This window comes from Lycorma delicatula, chromosome 2 (assembly GCF_047948215.1).
Source record: "Lycorma delicatula isolate Av1 chromosome 2, ASM4794821v1, whole genome shotgun sequence".
In the NCBI taxonomy this organism is placed as follows: domain Eukaryota; kingdom Metazoa; phylum Arthropoda; class Insecta; order Hemiptera; family Fulgoridae; genus Lycorma; species Lycorma delicatula.
The window spans coordinates 17,154,332-17,176,313 of record NC_134456.1 but is presented as its reverse complement, the minus strand read 5'-3'; the positions used below and the strand labels follow the sequence as shown (position 1 = coordinate 17,176,313).

The 21,982-nt window shown below is 29.9% G+C and overlaps 1 protein-coding gene across 1 annotated transcript in view; it reads left to right on the top strand.

The window, feature by feature from the left end:
• Positions 1-21,982, top strand: part of LOC142320508 (uncharacterized) — a 525,465-nt gene that overhangs the window by 434,538 nt on the left and 68,945 nt on the right. Inside the window, exons 15-18 of the mRNA XM_075358371.1 lie at positions 4,152-4,345; positions 8,838-9,044; positions 10,637-10,742; positions 16,358-16,537. Of these exons, the coding sequence (XP_075214486.1) occupies positions 4,152-4,345; positions 8,838-9,044; positions 10,637-10,742; positions 16,358-16,537 (687 nt within the window). The remainder of the gene's footprint in view (positions 1-4,151; positions 4,346-8,837; positions 9,045-10,636; positions 10,743-16,357; positions 16,538-21,982) is intronic.

Sequence of the window (21,982 nt, the reverse complement as noted above, 5' to 3'; positions counted from 1 at the left end):
CTGATGACAACATTGAGCGTGTGAGGGTTCTTGTGAGATCAGACCATCGTTTAATAATGAGGATGATGAGTGAACAGTTAAATTTAAACACTTTCACCATACATCAAATTTTGACAGACGATTTGGACATACGAAAGGTTTGTGCGAAATTGGTGTCGAAAAACTTCACAACGGAACAGAAGGACAATTGAAGAAACGTGTGTTGATCTTCTTGAGAGGATTGACAATGACCAAGAATCCTTCAATTGTGTGATCATAGGTGATGAATCCTGGATATTTGAGTACGATGCTGAAACAAAGCGGCAAAGCGAAGAGTGGCACACTCCATCATCTCCTCGACCAAAAAAAATGTCGAATGAGCAAATCAAAGATCAAAACCATGCTGATTTGCTTGTTTGACAGTAGGAGTATCGTGCATAAAGAATTTGTTCCTCCAGGACAAACTGTCAACCAAGAGTTTTACAAAGGTGTCCTTGAAAGACTCAGGAAAAGAGTGATTCGCATGAGACCAAACACTGCAGACAAATGGATGCTTCTTCATGACAATGCCTCGTGTCACACGGCCATTTCCATTGGGGGAATATTTTACCTCAAAATGCATTCCTACGGTTCCTCAACCTCCCTCTTCACCTGATTTGAGTCCTTCTGACTTTTTCCTTTTACCGAAATTGAAACGTGTCTTAAAAAGACGTGATTTTGGAACTCTGGAGAACATTCAAAAGACTGTGACCGACCAGTTAAAAGCTCTACCAGTTAAAGCCTTCCAGTGCTGCTACCAGGAGTGGGAACAACGACTCTGCCGGTGTATAGCTGCCCAAGGGAACTACTTTAAGCGGATAATATTGTTGTTTGAAAAAAATAAAAACTTTGGTAAGTAAAAAGTCAGCCTCATTAATTTTCTCACACACCTTGTATTATTTCCTACCAGAACAGAAATTTTTCTCCCTTTTTTAAATGCATAGAACAAACTCATGTACTAATCAGTAACAAAATTTCCACCAAAATAACAGATTATTAAATAACATTACTCATAATTTAATTTTTAAACTCATTTATGTGTTTTTTGTTAACTCACTATTTTGAAAGATTTGTAGCAATTGTAATCAACTTATAGTAGATGAAAATAACACCATAAGAAAGAAGTATGTAAAATATTATTTAAATGATTCACTATTGTCTGTTTTTATAACAAATACTAGCTGTTAAAAAAAAAAATGGGGTTTTAATTTTTTTATAATATCTCTTGGATGAGGTGTAGATTGTTGATTTAAGGCTAGAATCAAAGAACAAAAAGGGTAGTTTTAGTTGCGTCCTTGGCCATTTATTAATATCTTATCTTTCCGCTTGACAGCACCACCAGCAAAGATGGTGACTCCTGAACAGAAAGCATTTTGCAGTTTGCTAATTGTGTAACAGTAGTTACAGTTCAACATGCATTCAGTAGTAAGTTTAGCTGTGGTCCTCTGAGCGGTAATAGTATTCATCAATGACATAATCAGTTTAAAACGACTGGATGTCTGGGTAAAGGGAAGAGTATGGGACAACTGAGAGTGTCTGAAGAAAATATTGAACAGGGAAAATATTGAAATATTGATTGGGAGTCTTTTTTATGTATCCCTACAAAAACTCTTTTAGGAAAGCTGGCTGTAAATTAACAATGCCTGTGATGATCATGTGAATGTTTTAAGGAAAAGTTTACATATGCATCTGTACCATTTACAGCTGTTACAGGCATTGAAACCTACCAACTACATTGTGCGTGCCGGCTTCATGATCAAACTGTTGCAGCATGAAGATAATAACTTTCCTGATCTTATTTTGTTTAATGAATCAACATTTCATTTTAGTGTAAAAATTATGATACATAATGTCCTTATCTGTGGGGGGGGGGGTCAGAAAATCCCCATAAACTCTTACAATGTACAATCCCCATAAACTCTTCCCAAAATTAAATGTTTTCTGTGCAATATCCTGAGGCAAGTTTGCAAACCATTCTTTTACTCTGTAGCATGTATAATAGAAGCTGCTTATTTGGATATGCTGCTTACATGATCCTTTCTCAACTATAAAATGGATTGAGAATTTTATTTAGCAACAAGATGGCACAACTCCTCACTGGCATAACTCTGTACAGGATCAGTTGAATTACTTTACTCCTACTCCTGAATTGGTTGACATGGACCTGATTGTTTACAACAGCCTCCAAGGTCACTCAATCGACCCCGTTGCGATTTTTTCCTTGATGTTTTATAAAGGATTTTATGTGTCTCCTCTACCAACTGAACTACCCTATTTGAGGCACAGGATTGAGCTGTTGCTTCCATTAATCCAGATTTGGGACTGTTAGGTGATATGTACTATTAGGTGTACTGTTAAAGAACAGGATGAACTCTTGTTGGTGGACATGTGCCGCATTAAGAAAAGTGCTCACATTGAACATATGTAAGAGCTGTTACTCTTTTGTATTATTTATGATTCATCATTGTAAGTCAAAGTTAAGAGATCTTAAATTGTTTTAAAACCCTGATATTCTTTTTTGTATACGTTGTACATTAACAGGAATATAAAAATTTATCTAATTTAACTTTATAAAAATTATTAGATTTATCAATTTTGATATAGTCCCCTTGTGATCTTTTACAGTGACCAAATTCCCTGGAAGTTCTATTTCAATCATCTTACCTTTGACTCATTTTTAATTTCTTTCAAATTATCAAAATGTAAAGCACTGAGAAAAAGCTTAATTGCGTTTTTTTAAAAAAAAAGCAAAGCCAGAAGCTTAAATTTAGTTTGCTGGATAATAGAATAATAGATGGCTTTCATGTGATTATCGATGAATAAAATTATCATGGTCATTCTACAGTACTGATCATTTATGTTAGAAGAAAAACTCTGATCTGTTATATACAAATGACCTGTTATATACTGTTTTCATTTTTGGACATACCAATGAAAAAATTTTCATCTTCTTTAACGACCCATGAGATGAAGAATATATGTTGTGGTTGGTATTGCTTCTAATGTAAAAGCATGATTATCAAGTTTAGAGGATGATTTACAATTTAAATTGCCCTTAAAGATAGATCGGCAGACACTGTGATTTATCTGTACCACGGATAATCATCGTAATTGACTTGTAATATTTTTGACATTTTCAAAATCAAGAAGTTTCAAAAAGGTTTTGAAAATTATTTTAAAAAAGAGTGGTTCTACCGAGTACATTTCATATTCTAACAATACTTTATCACCCCTGAAATCAGAGCATCGCTGAAAAACCACACTAATATTCAAAAGCTTACTCTTCAAAAGGCTGGTAAAAGGCTTTGAGGATCTTAACTTCATGGCAAAGCCAATACACTTTATCTACTTTTGGTAATCTTCTTCTGAGTTCACAAAATATCTTTAATATGTGTTTACAAAATTTATATGTGGTAAAATTCTAAGTATATACCGCAGTAACAGATGATACACTGATTCATGAGACTTATAAATAGTGACCTCTAACAGCAGATACAGCTTCCTCTCAAGATTTCTGAGTACTAGTTAACATCCAAAAACTGGATCTTATTTGTAATGAAACTACCACTTTTACAAACTTTTCAACCAATCCCGACTTGACTGCATTTTAATTTATCTATATATTGTTTGTGTTCTAATAGTACTATAATTAAATTTTATGCTGTAAAAAATGCTGTTTATATTTTTGTCTTCACTTTAAATTGCAAAATACAAGGAGCAAGATTTTTTGCAGATTATGCAAAACATGATGTTACCAGAATTATTATTATAATTAATAATTAAATTTATTCTCTTGTTTAGTAATAAATTAAATTCTTTGTTCATTTTCTTAATAATTTTCTTAAATTTAAACATTTTTTATTTTCTGATAGATTTTTAAATAATAAAAATGTTTTTCATTTTAAAAATACGTTTAATAATAAATATAATTTATGACATATTGTATTCAATAAAAAAAATTTCAAATCAGAGTCAAAGTGAACAGCAGAAGTGGTGATTGTATAACAAATTACATCTGAGAACTCTTTTGTTGATGTGACGTACGTAATTAAAAATTGTGTAACATAATAAGATTTTATCACATAGTAAATAAAAAGTGATGTGTGTTTTAATATTTAAGTATTATTTTTCAGGGTATGATGGAAGGAAAGGTGAGATGGGTATTTCTGGTGATGCTGGTGAACCAGGACCTTCTGGTTCACCAGGGCCTCAAGGAATTTCTCCTCAAGGCCCGAAAGGTATTAGAGGTCATCTAGGGTTGCCTGGAGATCCTGGACCAAAAGGACCACCTGGAAGACCTGGTTATTCTGGCCCGAAAGGAAGTGAAGCAAGTATTTTTTAATCCTTTTTTGTTTGTTTAAATAATGGATTGTAACTTTTTACAGAAGTTGATAGCTTTTTCTTTTTTTTTTTAAATCATTCAAATCTTATCGATCCTGTGAATTATTATTTCATTAACTATTAAATTTCATTACTATTTCACACCATGAATTACTTCCTAGTCGTGTTTCAGCTTCCTTCCAGCATTTCCTTTGTCTTCCTCTGTCTCACTTACAGACAGATCATTCAGTCAAGCCTCCTTCAGAATTTTTTGATTGTTCAATTCATCTAAAATGTCACTCACATTTTCATCTATAGTTAAGACTATTTTTCCATCTTAGTTAAGACTATATAAGTCATCTTAAATGCAAGAGGCTCCTAAATCCTGACCAATATCTTTATTTTGTACTCTACCCTATTGAGTAGAGCCCCTCACACTCAGAAAGCACATTTCCAGACTGAAGGATGTCATTGCCGAGATACTGAAGGTGACTTCTGGTAAAGCCCATAAGGGCTAGGTACGGAGGGGGTTGTATGGCAACCAAAACAGTCACATGAAGAGTGTCTTCCCCTATGGGGTCAGGATGGCCGTATCATACTCCTCAATTTATTTCTTAATACCCAAGCATCACTATCATATAAAAGTATCAGCATTGCAATTTTTTTATAAATTTCAACAAACTTCTGATGCTCTCTTTACTTCTGAGATTCCTTCTAATTTTACTGCATACTGATCTAAAATTTTTGGTTTCCTTTTAATTTCTTCTACAGCATCATATAAAATACAACCTAGGTAGTCAAGGAACTCACTTTTTCAATAATGTTATTCTTGATTACAATTTTCATAACAGATATTCCTATGTTTTAAAATAAATAATTTTTAACTTTATGTACTGATATGTCAAAATTATATTGTTCTGCCCAATTATAAAGCTTAAATATTCTATATTGTAATTATAATAAATTATATAATCTACAATCATTAAAAAATCAGTATCATAAGTTAAAATAATGAGTGAAGCTTGCTGTTTTCGTAAAGAACTTGTCATAAAGATATAAATTAAACAAAATGAATGATAATAAACACCTTTGTCAAACATCTAAAATAATTAATAAATTCTCTTTTCCAATGACTATCCAAACATTTGTTTTATCATGCATGATGTAAGTTAGTTTAATACAGTAATGAGATGGCCCATTATGCATTAATATCTTCCATGATAGTTTTTGTTGACCCAAATAATTATTCTTCAAATCAGTAAATGCAATGTATCTACAAACTATACTTGCTTCTTTTCTCAATGATTTATTGAATGGTGAAAATATTACCTGTGCAAAAACAACATTTATGGAATCCATTGCGTTCTTTTAGCAGTTTCATCTCTGCTATTATATAAAATGTCGTTTTAATTTTTAGATTTTAATATTAATTGAACAGAAAGATGAAATATTATGATAATTTTCACAGACATCTATTGCTCATTTTAGACAGATTGAACAATGCACTTCTCATACTCCATAATTTCTACTCATCTTCATCACATTCAAAAAGCACAGAAACATATTAGCTTCAGTAGGAGGCTACTATATTTAAATAATTTTTCATTAATAGTATATCTCACACATTTTCCTACTTCTAATTGCCTTTAATGTTATATTCCAGTTCATCTAAAGAAATCAGATTGACACCCTTTGACGCCTTATTCTCACCTTCAATGTCATCATCGGTTTAATGGTGTGAAAATTATACAATCTATCCTCTTCTTTGTCATATGGAGGCTATTTGGAAAGTAACTTCTGAGTCGTTATTAAAAACAAACACCAACTGATAAAAAACTAATTTATTATATACATCTTACAGCTTCTTTTTTACAAAATTTTTGTCCAAATTGCCATATCTGTAAAGAAGTTTTGAATACCCTCATCATAAAACTCTGCCCCCTGTGAATTAAGCCAGGTAGTAACACTGCTTATCACTTTATCGCCATTTTCAAAACGCTGCATTACTAACCATTTCTTCATTTTCAGGAAAAGGTGATAACCTCTAGCAGCCAAATCAAGAGCTGCATGAAGGATTGTTAAAGAACTCACGTTTGAAACCGTCGATTTGGTGTTGAGTGCATACTGCAATATTCGCACAAGCATTGTCGTGAAGAAAAACGATGCCTGAACTCAGCACACCACATTGTTTGTTCTGTATAGACCTTCTTAGTTTCTTCATCATCTTGCTGAAAATTTCACTGTTAATTGTCATGCCTCTTTCCATAAAATCACCCAAGATTACACTTTTATGGTCTTAAAAAAACAATGCCCTCAGCTTTTTTGAAGAAAACGTTTGATGGGCCTTTACAGGTTTTCGAAGAAAACTGATATAACACTACTAGAACCACACTGAACCAGCTATTCAACTGTGTAAAGATAGAATTGCTACCTCCCCTCCTTCACGCAATATTGAGGACCAGACGTTAATTTCTGATTAGCCCTCATATTTATAAACACTATACTAGTTCTTGATTAAATATTTTCATAACCTCATAAACATATAAGATTGACTTCTGTGTAAGTTATACTCTAGGAAGCCACAAATTTTCTTCACCTTTCATTTTGAGCATCCAAACAGTTTGTTTAGCAACATTCATTTTAATTATAAAGTTAAAATGAACATAATTGTAATTCTCATTACTTCTACTCTGAAAGTATATGTGGTAGTTCATTTTCTTGTTATCAGTTACATTTTTAAATTTTTTTATTTTAAATCCACATGCTTTCTAGATCTTCCATCCTTGGTTCACATTCTGACTTGTGTCTAGACACAATCCTGGACACATTCTCTTGTGTCTAGGCCTTCACTTGCTACAATATAAATGCAGCATATAAATGGTTGTTTCTTAAAGTTGTACATCTGTATTCAATTATTTTATAATTATTTTAATAAGTATTTTTGGTATTTTATATTGTTTTACTTTTTCCTAATTTTCCTGTGTTATTGTGCAGTTTGTTAATTTTTATTTTTTTTTAATTTTTGTGTTATTTAGTCTATATATCAGTTATACTTAGTGTATGTTGTTATAGAATTAGTTTATTTATTGTAAAATCATTGATTCCAGGCATGCTAATAATGACCCTTTGTCATTATTAGTAATCCCTTACCCCCAAAAAAGGAACTGTATGTCTTCTTTAACATCATTAGCTGGAGAAAAATTCAGGTTATAATTCACTCTTGTCCAATATGAATTCCTTACACAATCCTTCTCTAAGTAGTGCAACATATAAACTGGTTTTTTATCTTTCTGAGAGGTTTCCTGAAGCTTAACCACCCTTTTATAAAATGTAATCATTCTTTGTTATGATTAGTATTTATTTCTGTTTCTCAAAATGCACAATTATTTGTTAGAGATTTATCAGCACATAATCTTAACAGACCTCTCGACATTCCTGAGTAAACTTAATAATTTTCTTTCTGAAAAAGGTATTTGTAATTCTTAGTGGTTAAGGATGGCAAAGTCAATAAGTCTAATATGTTTTTAATTAGCCACAGCTTCGCCAAATTTACTAACTTTCTCTTCTGTTGATCATTTTTCGACTTGTGCATTAGAATCACCAGCTATTATGAGTAAATTATTTTTATTAATCAAATTTATTTATTTCTACTGCCATCTATAAAACCTATCACTTTTATTTTTTTATTATTTCTCAGGAGTCACCAACCACGGTGACATCTCTCTTTTACCTTCAATTGCATCTGTGTTTGACTTCCTCATCTGCATTTGAGTATATTGATTGGCTTTTTGTTTATAAAAAAAGACAGAGCTAAAGGTTACAATATATTTATGCATCATATTACAATATAAAGTGACTAATTTCAAATTTTAATGATAAACTTAATCGAACTGCAGGTATACAATGTTGCCTGATTCCTTTTGGGCAATCAACTTTTATACTGATAAGGAAACTATTAACTTCTACAGTTGATGTGTGTAAAATTTTTTGTCAACAAATATAAAACTGAATGAGCTAAATTTTTTGTGAATATTTTATTAAAATCTGATTGTTCATTTCCAAGTTGTTTATCCTCATATTCGACTGCACATTACAAAAGTATATTTGTATTTATGAAATAAACTTGTAACAAAATAATATATCCTTGAACTGTACAGACAAAGTTTTTAGTTTATCTATATGACATACTGAGGAACCTAAATGAACTCCAAAAAGACATTTCATCTAATGAATAGAAAAATACTGAATGTATGTTGAGTAAGGGCAAATAAAAAACAAAGAAAAGTAAATGATTCCCAAAAATATCATCTTAAAATCAATACAAAATATAAATTTGAAAAGAACAATAAAATAAAATCACCGCTAAGATTTACTTTCAAGATTGATTTAATTAGGATTTATCTAAATCTCAGTAAAAATGTTAATGATAATATGAGTGCACTTTCTTAAAATTTCTCTTTATTTAATGAAATAAATAATAAATCTATTTTTTCTCATAGGGATTTAAAGGACTAAAGGGTGAACGGGGGGAATATGGACGTAGTATCCTTGGCGGAGATATAGGTCCTAAAGGAATTGCTGGAGAAAAAGGGGAACCTGGAAAAGAAGGACCTCTTGGATTTGCTGGTCTTCCTGGTACGGATGGTGTAAAAGGATATAAAGGAGAGAAAGGATCACCTGGAGTTTTTGGATTAGCTGGTCTACCTGTAAGTACAGAGATTTTTGATTTTTAAATAAAATTTAAATATACATTTAGAATTATAGAAATACTGTTTATTTAATTAAATTTTTTTCTTTTAAATTGTCATATGAATTTATGTACACATAATTTTATTAAACATGTTGATTAATGTGTAAAAACACAACAAATTACATAAAAACTTTCCAGATCCATGAATTCATCAGTGTTAAATATTATATCAAGTTTTCAAAATATAGGTAAAACGTATATCAGGTTTTACATTCAAAAACCAGTAGTTGTCATGATCAACATTCTTTGAACAACTTCTGAGTATTTTGTGTGAAAATTGATAATAATTAATTAATTATACCTATTGTACATAAATATATAGATAGTTAAACCTCACATTTTGCAGTATAATAATGGATAGGATTCAACATGTGAAGCCTGTTTGTCATAGTGCACTTAACAACTCTGGTTTTTCCATAGTTCAGACCTCTTTCCACGTTCAGCATTATCAATGTCATAAAACTTTCATTTAGAACTTGTTTACTTCTAACCAAATGAAAGGAATTTAAAGGACCAAGTCTTTGCAGTCAAAAAAAAACCAATTTTGTCTTGTTTGACTGGCTCACGCATCCTTTTTTTGGTCAGGGTGATCTTTTCCCTACCCACTGCGATATTACATTTTGGTTTTCCAAGATTGTAGCCATAAATCCAATTCTGTTTTAATGTTTTTCAAAAGTGTTTATCAGCATGATCAAGATCTTGACTGATGTGTTAAGGTGTTTCTTTTTCTAATCATCAGTCAGCCAATGCAGTAAAAAGTTTGTAGAGATGTGATGCACATTATATTTTTCACTCAAAATTGTATGCTCATACCTATTCTTTCAACAGTCTCTTTGTTAGTTAAGTGATGATTTTTATGAATTACAAAAATGTTATCATTATTGTTTATGTAGAAGGTTGTCATGTCTGGGATCTTCATTAGTCAATATTTTACTCCTTTAAAACAATTGAACCATCCACACCACAGTGGTCTTCTCATAAAGTCTTCTTCAAATGATTGCTAAAATATTTTAAAGGCCTCTTGAAGTTTTACTGAGTTTAAGAAAAATTTTACCCTAACATGTTCAACAATTTTTCATTTTCATTTTTTTTTAAATCTGATGAGAGGTTATTTATAAATATTTACTTCAACTGTCATAGCTTAGAAAACTAATAGTGGTGGCATGACATGTCAAAATGTGCATTTTCAAAGTTTGCTCTAGCCAGCATCACTTGTTGGAACATTCTCTGTGCACTGGTTGGTATGCTCTTACAAAAGTATCGTATTATCTTTAACGCAGATTAATCTGTTTTATATATTTATAGGAATTCTTAATAAATTAAACTGACTAATAAAGTAAATTTTCATTTATATTGAGTATAATGAAACATTTCTAAGACATTTTTATTTCTTTTTTTTATCAGTTTAGTTTATGTTCTTAACAAAAGGATTGTTAGCTACTCTTGACTTGTAATTTGTATTCTGCTTTTTCCTTTTTATTTTTCATTTTGAAATAAAATACTACAAATATTATTGTATGTAATTTTACACATTATTTTTATTACTAGGGTAGGAAAGGTCAGCATGGTGATATAATACCTGGACCTCCAGGACTACCTGGAAATCCTGGACTTCCAGGAATGCCTGGTACATTTGGTTCACTTGGAGCAAGAGGTTTGTTTTTACTTAGCTATTTGTTTATATCATCTGTAATCATACTTGAAAATTTTTGTAATACTATAATATTATTGTAGGATTACTATGATTAAAATTATTAAATCAATTTCTTATATATGTGTCATCTGCAACTGTTAAATTTTACAAATGTTCAAAACTTCTACCATTTTGGAAGTCTTGAAAATAATACTGAATTAAAAAAAAAAAAAATTACTTATTTAGACTCTGAGGTTTTGAATTTCTGTAATGATTGACAGAAGAGTATTTTTACAATCAATTTTGGACCGGACTGTTTTCAGTTATTTTGTGTTTATTTCAGTTAGTTTATGATAGTTTTTTTTTTTTAGTATAAATATTTTTTTGAATAAATATTTTAAATTTTAGCATTTTATTATGTAAATAAAATAAAAGTATGGATTTTTTGGCTTTAGGGGATAGAATTTTTTTAAATAGTTTCAACATGAGTACCTGGAACAAAATTCTGAACCTATTCCTTATTATTAATTATTTTTTATTAACTATCTAATTTTAATTATTTTTACTTTTTTTATTATTTTATTTTTTTCATTACTATCTTAACCCTTTGACTGCGGGACTTTAATAAAATTCTCAATCTAAGGGTGGGAAATTTTTTAGTTTTTTGTTAAATCAGTGTTTTTGATTATGCACTGACTTGATTTCTTGGTAAAAGTGATTATAAAGACGGAAAACTTGGGAAACCTTCACCACGCACCTGTTACGTGGTCTGCCTCACAAAGCGATTTTACTTCTTTAGTGTAGGCAACCACACATCACATGTGCATAAATTCATCTTTAATAATATATTGTGAAAATAAGGTATAACATATTTTATGAATATTTTTTGCTGTTTATAAAACATGAAAAATACAATAATAACATTCATTAAAATAAATTTACTAATTTATTTTTTTATTTCTGATTACATTAGATACATTATAAGATAATAAAGTTAAAATAATTTTATAAAATGATAAAATTTATCTCAGAGTTATATGCATGGAAATCAACTGTCTGGTCGGGTAAAAAGTGGTTGAACATCAGAACGATGTGAAATTTACACAAATCAAACACTAAATGAAGCGTAGAATCAACAAAAATACGACTGTGTAAGGTGAGCGGAATTTTACACAAGTACTGTTTTACAAAAAACGACCATACAGACCCTGCGTACTCTGCACCATATTGCAACATTGCAACCACGCAATTGCTGCATGGACCTCAGTCACAGGGTTAAGATAATGAATGCTATTAACCAAAAAATGTAAATCGTACCAACCTAACTGAAAAATGCTAATGCATTCTATAACTTCTATAACTTGCATATAACTTCTATATGCATTCTATAATTTCAATGAACTATGGCAATCAATTTATAAAGTGTGACTTCAAACTTTCACACTATCCTCCCTACTTTACATTCTTTTACGATAAGGATGAATATTTATTTCCTGAAATTCTTTACAAGACCATACCCATCAGATTATTAGGAACAGTGATTACTATCTTTTTCCACACCCGGTAGAGCCATTTATATTGCTGCTATTCCAAAACTGACTTCCAAAAAAATGGTAAAAAGATTGAAGTGTATAAAACAAACTTTCAGGACATTCTATTGTTGAAAATGAAGTAGAGAATTCATATAAATATATGTTAAGAAACACTTCATAAGTGAGTGTCTGCTGGTGCCAAGATTTGTGCACCTTCAATAAAATTAAGGCAGACTATAATTCTTGAGACACAAATTAAGGGGTAAATTTAATGGTTTTATATTAAACTCATATGAGGTACTTACTACTTGAGGTTAATGAAATTTAATTTGAAAAATTGAAAATAAAGTTAGTCCCAGAACTGTATTTTTAGTAATATTCAAGAAATATGGGGTAAAAGACAAAAGATGTAAAGATTAAACATTTTTCTAAAATATTTAATTCTTTTGTTTTGTAGTATTGAACATTTTGTTTCATATCTGTTTAAAATCTGCCACACTTTGAAATGTTTTATTTTTAATAATCTTCAAAATTCTTAAGTTTGTTTTTAGTTTCTGTGAACTTTATTCACACCATTTTACTCAGTATCAAATTCTCTATAAGTTTTGTTCCAAACTTGTACATGTTGATTACCCATTTAATAAAGTTATTTTACTCCAGACATAAAGAAGTGTCTTTTTTGATTCCAATCTTTTATCTTCTACCCCAGATTTCCACATAATTGCATACTTCTCCAACTAGTTATCACATAGTACCACATACACTAAAGAATAGAAATCATAAGTTAAATAATACATTAAGAAGGGAAACACAAAAACTAGGAAAAGATGGTTCAGGGAGGAATGCAGTGATATTGAGGAGGAACTAGAAAGGGAATGGTAAAATGAAAGAAATTGAGGATAAGGATGGCAAAATGTTACAGGAGGAGAACAAAATAAAAAAATTATGGTTGAAGAAAATTGAAGGACATGTATAAGGACAAGAGAGAAACCTGAAGAACTAAACACAGAAAAGAGATGGAAAACAGCTGAAGAGGAAAAAGAACCATCGATATTAAAATGTGGAGTACAGAAAGCAATTAAAGAAATAAAGAATAAAAAATAAAAAATCAACAGGAATAGATGAATTTCCCATACAATTTGATGAATGGTTAAATGAGGAAGGAGTGAAAGATATAGTTGAACTGTGTGACAGGATGTATAATGTGGGAGAATGGCTTTGATTTGTGGGAACAGAAAAGAATGGAAAAACTAAGATAGACAGCTAAAATGGGAAATCAGGAAGTAATGAAGAGGATTAAAGAAAAATACCAATTATGTGGGAGGTAGCACTTATGTGGGAAGAAAAGGTTTCTGTAACCTTTTCTGTAACTAGGATGTGTGGTTAGAGAAAGTTAAATATTTACAACTGCAATGAAAGGGTCAGTAGAAGTTAAAGAGGAAGTGAGGAAGAAGAAAGATAAAATTAATAGATAAGATGAAAATAGGAAATTATAAGGGGACAAAGGAGAAAGCTTAGAACAGAAATGGATAGAAACAGCAGCAATGTAAGGAATTTCCTGCTAAGCAGAACACCAGATGGTGATAATTATGACCACATGTTTAGGCATTTATACTGACTAACATCCGCTTTTGAAAACTTTGTCTTGATAAGGAAATTCACCATCAGAAGCCAATTTTTGACCCCCTACCTTAGGGTCTATGCAGTAAAGTAAATTAACTCAATCTGCCTTCATCATCAAGTCTCCAGTCATCATTCATCCAATTACTAAGAATGTTGAGCAAATCATACTGTTTCATCACCTACTTTTTCTGTATTCATTCTTTCTTCCTGATTTTCAATTTTGTAGAGAGAAATGTCTTGTTAGATTCCTCTCTCCATTTGAGGATGTCAGAACTGGTTAAACATTACACCCTTAATAACTGGTACCAGGCTGACTGTTCACAGATTGCTCTACATTGATTTCAAGGTACCAATCAGCCAATTAAACTTTTATCTTGGAAAAGAGGTGTTAATTACTTGGTGGTCCATTTCAGAAATAAGGGGATGCTTGAAAATAGTTCTGTTAAATTGTTAAATAAAAGACTTTGTGGGGGCCCACATATTGTCAGGTGGAATAGGGCTCTTTATAGGCAACTTACACTGTCTCTTTTATGTAGACCTAACAGAGTTATGAAGATTATTCAGCATTTTACAATAAATTTTTGATGTTATTTTTTGGCTTTGAATTTCATGATTTCCATCAGAAAACTTCACCTGTGGTACCAGTTACAGTGTTATCACTGTAGGTAAATACTTATTTCAATTGTATCTGCTTAATTATTGTTTGCTTGCCCTATGATCAGTTATTTACCCATTAGTTCACTTAAATATAGTATTAACTTTATTAACATAAAAACAATATAAAATTGTCTGTGTTTCTTAGTGGAATTGCTTCTTCAGCTGGCAAAATTATAATCACACCATGCATCCTGCATTGGCAGTAGCAGAATTATCATTATTTGTTGCTGGGCAAATGCAATATGCACATAAAATAATAATCTGTTTCAAACAGTTGTAGTTTTGTAACAAAGCATGCCAGAGATATTAAATATGCATCAAAATAGAAGAGAAACTGTTAAAGTTTTGAATATGTAGTTATAGAATCAGCGCAAGAACACTGTGCTACAAGATTAATTACACATGAAGCCCATTAATTACCATGATTATACTGCAGAGAAAGTTACAGTTTGTTTTATGATTCAATAAGTTTGAGTCAGGTACACTTTTTAGGCAAGAATTTGATCATATGTTCATTAAAGAACCACCACACAAAAGTAACATTCACCAGTGGAACAAATAACTCAGTGCAACTGGCAGCCTACTGAAGCAGTCACATCCAGAACGATCATCAGTGTCTGATGAGATCATTAAAGCTGTGTGAACAAGTTATTTACTTAGCCTGAAAAAGTCAGCACAGAAATTTTCTGAAGCATTAGGTATTCTAAAGATAACTGTCACATTTAATAAAATAATCAATTTGGGTTCTCTGCAAACATTCTGGATAGGTTAGATTGTGATGGAGAATTTTTAAACAAGTTATTTTCAATTATGAAGATACTTTCATGTTTCAGAATGAGTTAATTGGCATTAATGTTGAAATATAGAGCACTGAACCTCCACATGTCATTATGTTACATTAACATAACACTTCAAAAGTTAATGTGTGGTCCACAATCAAGTAAGTCATTGTTATTGGTCACTATGTTTTTGCTGAAAATTATAATGTGAAAACTTCCTGAATATGTTAGAAAGGTTACAATACTCCAAATACCAGAGAATTTCATTTCCCTGTTAGGAGGAGCCAAATTCATACGGGATTACTTAAACAAAACATTTCCTCAGTGATGGGTTGGATAAAAAGATGATACGCCCTTCTTACCCACGGTCTACAGATTTAATTCCTATGGATTTTTATTTGTGGGGTTATAAAAGATAAGTGTTCTGTGTTCAAATAAGGAATATGGACCATTTAAAAGAACAAATCACTGAAGGTGTTGATCTGTCTTACCAGATCTTCTCTATTTACATGGCAAAAGGTTGAATATGGTTTTGATCTGAACAGACTATAAAAGAGTGCATATCAAAATCTGCTGAACAAGTAATATTCTTGGAAAGTTCCTCTTCATTTTGACATTTACTTTTCATATACCTGTCATGCTTTGTTCTAAAACTAAAACTATTTCAACGCACAATTATTTTACAGATATGTATTTTGGTGATTTATTACTGAAAAATCCCTGTATTGATGATTTCTGTCAGTATTGAATTGAGAATTAAGGGAATCTTAAAAATTTGGAAAGTTAAGAAATTTACACAACTTAAAAGTTATCTTTAATTTTTTGTACCGAGATTTTTTTTTGTTTTACATATAATTTCAAGCATATGAGCTAATTTATTTAATTGTGTCAACTTTTTTAGGACTTGTTGCATCCTGATTAAATTGAATGCAATTTATTGTGTTACTTATGTAATATACCAGAAAACACTGTTTATGAAAGCGCCTAATTTTTTTTTTAATTTTTAAAAATAAATACACTGTACACAAATAAAACTTTCTTTCAGGTCTTGATGGCATAGAAGGAATACCAGGTTTAAAAGGCTTAAGAGGGGAATCAGGATTTTTTGGATCAAGAGGACCTTCTGGTGAACCTGGTCCTGCAGGTATTGTTGGAAGAGATGGACGTCCTGGAGTACCAGGTTCGAAAGGAGCTGTCGGAAGTGTTGGATTTCCTGGAATTCCAGGTAAGGTTACTTGTTAATTTTTTTCTAATATTAATATTGATATTTTTTAATTTTCTATTGTTTTTTTGTTTGTTTTAGTATTAACTAAAAGATAAATAAATCATAATATATTTGTTAAAGATAACTATCAACAGAATGCAGCATAACTGCACTCAACATTGTTTAAATCTGGTGATCAGTTAGAAATAATTTATTAAAAACAGCTTTTACATTAGCACTTTAATCTGACTTCATGCCTTTGGATTTACAAGTTATTGTTCCCTGAGATATTCAAAATATTTTATAACCATAAGGTTCTAAGAAATACAATTTACTACTTTATCCAGAAACAACATATTTGTTTAATTACATTACTTCATTTTAAATTAATTTCTTGAAAAAAATAAAATTTATGTTTATTAATTTTTAATCTTATTTTACAAGTTATTTTGTCATTGTTTTATTACAATTTTTATAAATTTCTATTAACTAAATAACTGAATTTTTTACCTTATTATACAAGGGCTGTTCAATAATTAAAGAAACAAATAACAGCAGAAAAACTATTTAATAGAATAAACTGAAATTATCTGACTATTCAAGTTGACACTGATAGAAAATATCACCTGTTAAAAAATAATTTTCATTATTTATTACAATCTCTTCTGTTATTTCAAAATGTCAGCTTTGCTTGAAGTGTGTATCATAGAAGAACTGCATGCTCTGATTATTATTTTCTGAAAGTGTAAAACTGGCTGAAATTCATTCATGGATCTTAAAAAAGTTTGGTAAAGAGTGTATAAACTGTGCGGATTTTATAAGTGAATTTAAATCGGGCAACAAGTGTTATCGATTTTCATCATATTGTAAGACCAGTGGATGTTTTGCCTATGCTTTCTGAAATTGAATTAATGATCTTATTCGTTAGGATAGATGCAAAAAAATTAGGGAAATTTCTGAAATCTGTAGGGTGAGTATCAGCACTGTCTGTTCCATTATCCATGATAAGCTACATTACCAAAAACCATGTTTAAGATGAGTTTTGATGGGTCAATTCAAAATCAAAAAACAGCTGAATTCACATAGTATGGAGATTAAAAAAAAGAAAGTTTTTAGCGGAAGATAATACATTTTTAGATCTCAGAATATAAGTAACCATATTAAAACTTCATTTATCATTTATCATTTCGAGCCAGAAACCAGACATCAGAGTATGTAACGGAAACATCTCAATTTGCCTGCCAGGAAGATATTCAAAACCTACCATCTGCTGGTAAAGTAATGTTAATGGTTTTTTTTTAGGTCTATAAAGGACAAATTTAAAGCAATTACTTAGAAGAGCAATTACAATCAATAATAAGTACTATTGTCATATGCTAAAAAATAAAGTGAAAACTGCAACAAGCAGGAAGTACCCTAGTTCTTTCTCAAATGGATGGAATTATTCTACTTGATAACACCTGCTCCAACATCGCTCAAAAATCATGAGAAGCTACTTGACAACTGGGTCAAAGGTGTTGCTACATTCACTTTACAATCTCAATCCTTTACATTCTTATTTTCATCCTTCAATTCCACAGATTCTCAAACTAACAGATTCTCTCAAAGAATTTTTCAGAGTATCAAATTTGATAACAATGAACAGATCAAGAATGCAGTACAAGAATGGCTCAGACACTAAGATGAACAATTCTTTATTATAAGAAATAGAAAGTACACAGAAAGTGCCTAAATGTAGCTGGGGTTTATGTTAAAAAGCAGTGTTAGTTTTAGGGTGTTATTGAATAAATAATAACTTTTCTATAATCGTTGTCTCTAATTATTAAATGACCTTCGTGTATTACTTACATATCTGGAGTTGCCTGGGTTCTGCCAAAAAAGGAATGTCTTTTCAAAAACTTTTCTGGTACAACTTTACTGAAATTTAAACCAAAATCAAAGTAACCTTCCTTAACAAGTTTTATAAAAATTAGATAAGATTTTAAGTGAAATTAGTTTAAGCAGAGAAATTAAATGAAAAATATTAATTTTTGTTCTTCGTCTGTAGATTTTATAAAGCTACAATGGGTAGTAAGAATGTAATTTTACTAAAATGTAGGTGCTATGTATGTTTTTCATTAGCAGTGTTTCATTAAAAATGGTTTCCCTGATTTTAATCTATAATGCACCTTAATTGAATGAGTTGCATTACACAATAGATGCATGATTAATTAAAGCTGGAAAACTGCTAACTGGTAAACTAAAGAATTGAAGAAGCTAGTAACAGAAAAAATCTTTACAATTTGTAATTAATAACAAAAAAAAATCCAAGAAAAAAAACAACAAAAATATAGAGGAGAGAAACAAAAGGTAAAAAATACAAAAATCAATGATTAGGAAAACATATGTGGTAGAATGAAAAGATTTCACAGGAAATACCAAAACAAAGAAAGCTTTGAATGTTATTTAAACCCATGGTAGGAAGATACTGGTATGCAAGTTATTGAAAAATGGCAAGAGTATTTTGCTGAGATTTAAACATGGTTTGACTACAGTTTTTGTAACAACTATATAGGGCAGAAATCTGAATGAAGAATATATTAATGAATGATAGTGAAGGAAGCTATTAGGAAAATGAAAAATGGTAAAACTTTTATAGGTACCTGTGAGAAATTCATTAAACATCCAAATACAAGAGCATATGAAATCCTTACATAATACTTACATATTTATTAGGTAGATAGATATCTTTTTAAATATAATAATTTACTTCAACTCTGGAAGGCTGATTACTTGACACCAGAATTAAAAATATGCTTAATATTGTAAAATTTTCTTTTTAACATCGATTAATTATAACATTTATCAATTTTTACATGTGATGGTAGAATTCAACTTCCTGACGTGGTATTTAATAACTTATGATGAATCCACAGATTTGAAAAACTTATGTTGTATATATGTAAAAACTTCTTACATATAAATATTTTATATTAAAGATTTTGTTATTTTGTTGCATTCAGAGGTGATTTTTATTAATTATTTATTACCTACAAACACAGAGTGTTCATTTTAATATAATTGTAAGATAAATTTTAAGATAATTGCAACCATTATCTTTGGAAATGTAAGAGGTACAAATAGCCTTATCAAAAGAAATTCTTAGTTTATTGCTTAATTTGAGAAACCTTTTTTGATTACCAATCTCTCCAGATCTTACAATACCAAATATTTTACTTTGAATATTATTTAAAAAACAGTTTTTCAGAGGAATCTTTTAGCACCCAACAAACTGAAAATTAACATTGAAAATGAGATTCAAAACATCAGTGAACAAACATTTTGAAAAGTGGCCACTAAATGCATAAGAATTAACATCCTGGTTAGTGTCAATTATTTTCAGCAACTGTTTTGAAATTAATTACGAGTATGAATGATCTAAAATTTCAATTTTAGAAAATTGAAAAAAGCTGTTTAAATATTCAGAGTGAAAAACAACCAACCCATTTGCTAAATAAACCATATTTAATGACGCATAATTTTTATTATGACAAACATTTTTTTATTTATTTTAATGATAAGCATAATTTAATTATATGATACAGGAAACCAAGCAGATTATATTATATTATATATTACATATTTCACTTACATAACAACAAATGTTCAAAATCTCTACCTTGATTCAAGTATCAACTTGTTTCTAAATAGCAATTTATATATTACATATTTCACTTACATAACAGAAAATGTTCAAAATCTCTACCTTGATTCAAGTGTCAACTTGTTTCTAAATAGCAATTTTTCTTAGAGTGTCTAGATTATTGTTCGAGATGCTGTGATAGTTTCAGATCATTCAAAGTAAGTTGTTCTTGAAAACTTTCAGATTACTGCATAAATAAAAATCTGATTGTGAGAGAGCTAGGAACTATGGAGGCCAGACCATGGGGAATGTAGTGTCATTTTGCTGTAATCAAGAGTTCACACTTCAGTTTCAAGCAAAGCTACAAAATTTTTAATAATTTCTGAATAATATTACTGGGAAAATGAGTCTTACCACACTCTGTTGTGAAATCACATGCTACACATCAACTTTTTGTGAATACATTCAAATAAAAATATTTTCTGAAATCTCTACATCACCTCATATAAAACATTTAAACCACCAATAGCATTGAAGTCATCTGTTGAAGTCTGAACTTTTGTACTACTCAAATTGAACTTAGATGTAACATAATTTTTTTTCGTAGGCGTATCAACTGCTACTTTGAATGAAAGTCCAGTCTGTTGAAAAAGTTTCCCAAGCAACTTTTCTATAGAACTTAATGCAGCAAATTTTCATTATGTAATGCTGACAGAAAATCACTGCATTTACATCTGGTGGAATTTCCTGTTTAATTCTACTTCAAGAATAAAATAAGCAATAAATTACTTATTTTATACTAATTAAGCAATTAATTTATTTTTAAAATAAGCAATTTATTTTGTATGCATAATTGAAAAAAATAGCCATAAAACCATTCCTGCATTCAGAATAAGATCAAATAATTCAACAATGTATCACAATAAATATATATTAATCCTGTGAAAATAGCATTCTTATTGTACTGTTACATACTACTAACGTAAACTGACGGGTGAGTCACATGACCTATGGATTTTGGCCTTGTCTAGTACAATCTCAGCAAAAAACCCTATAATTACAAACTTATAATTTAGGATTGTTGTCTGAAATGGTTTGTGTGACTATGAACAAACTGTACACTATCAAAATTAGGGTTTCATCTTTCTGGAACACTTGCATATACAAACTTATTTGTTAATAATGTTACAATTGTTCAAAGTATGAGCATTATTGAAATAATCAATTCTTACAAATTAAAATTTATATATTATTTTACAAATTATTAATTAAATAAAGAAAAAACTTACTGTTTTGTTTGTTTTAAAATCTCTATAGAAAATCTGTATCACCCTTAACAACCATAAATAATAAACCCATTCATCCACATCACCAAAATTTTCATCTTATAGGATAATGATTCACATAGTTTTAAGATATTTAAATAATAAAAATGGATTAAACAATGAATTCAGTTGATAAAAAATATTGTTATTAATAATGACTATAACAAAAAAAAGAGAAGAGTAATCAGTGATTTTATTAAAAAACTCACTAAACATATAAATAATACAAATAAAAAAAAAAAAAACAGTATATTAAAACAATTTAAAAAACTCACACTACATACCCGCATAACATACAACAAAATTATATATAGTATAATTAAAAAACAACTTTCATTCAGTAAAATAGCACCAAGAACAAGTAATAGAGAATTAAATATAATAATTAATAATAATAAATTTGTTACATTTATAACAAAGTAGGTATAAATAAAATAAAATATGGTTCCAATTATTGTGATAAATTTTGTATATGGTAGGTATGACTATCGGCTGATTTCAAAGTTGAGAGTTCTAAGG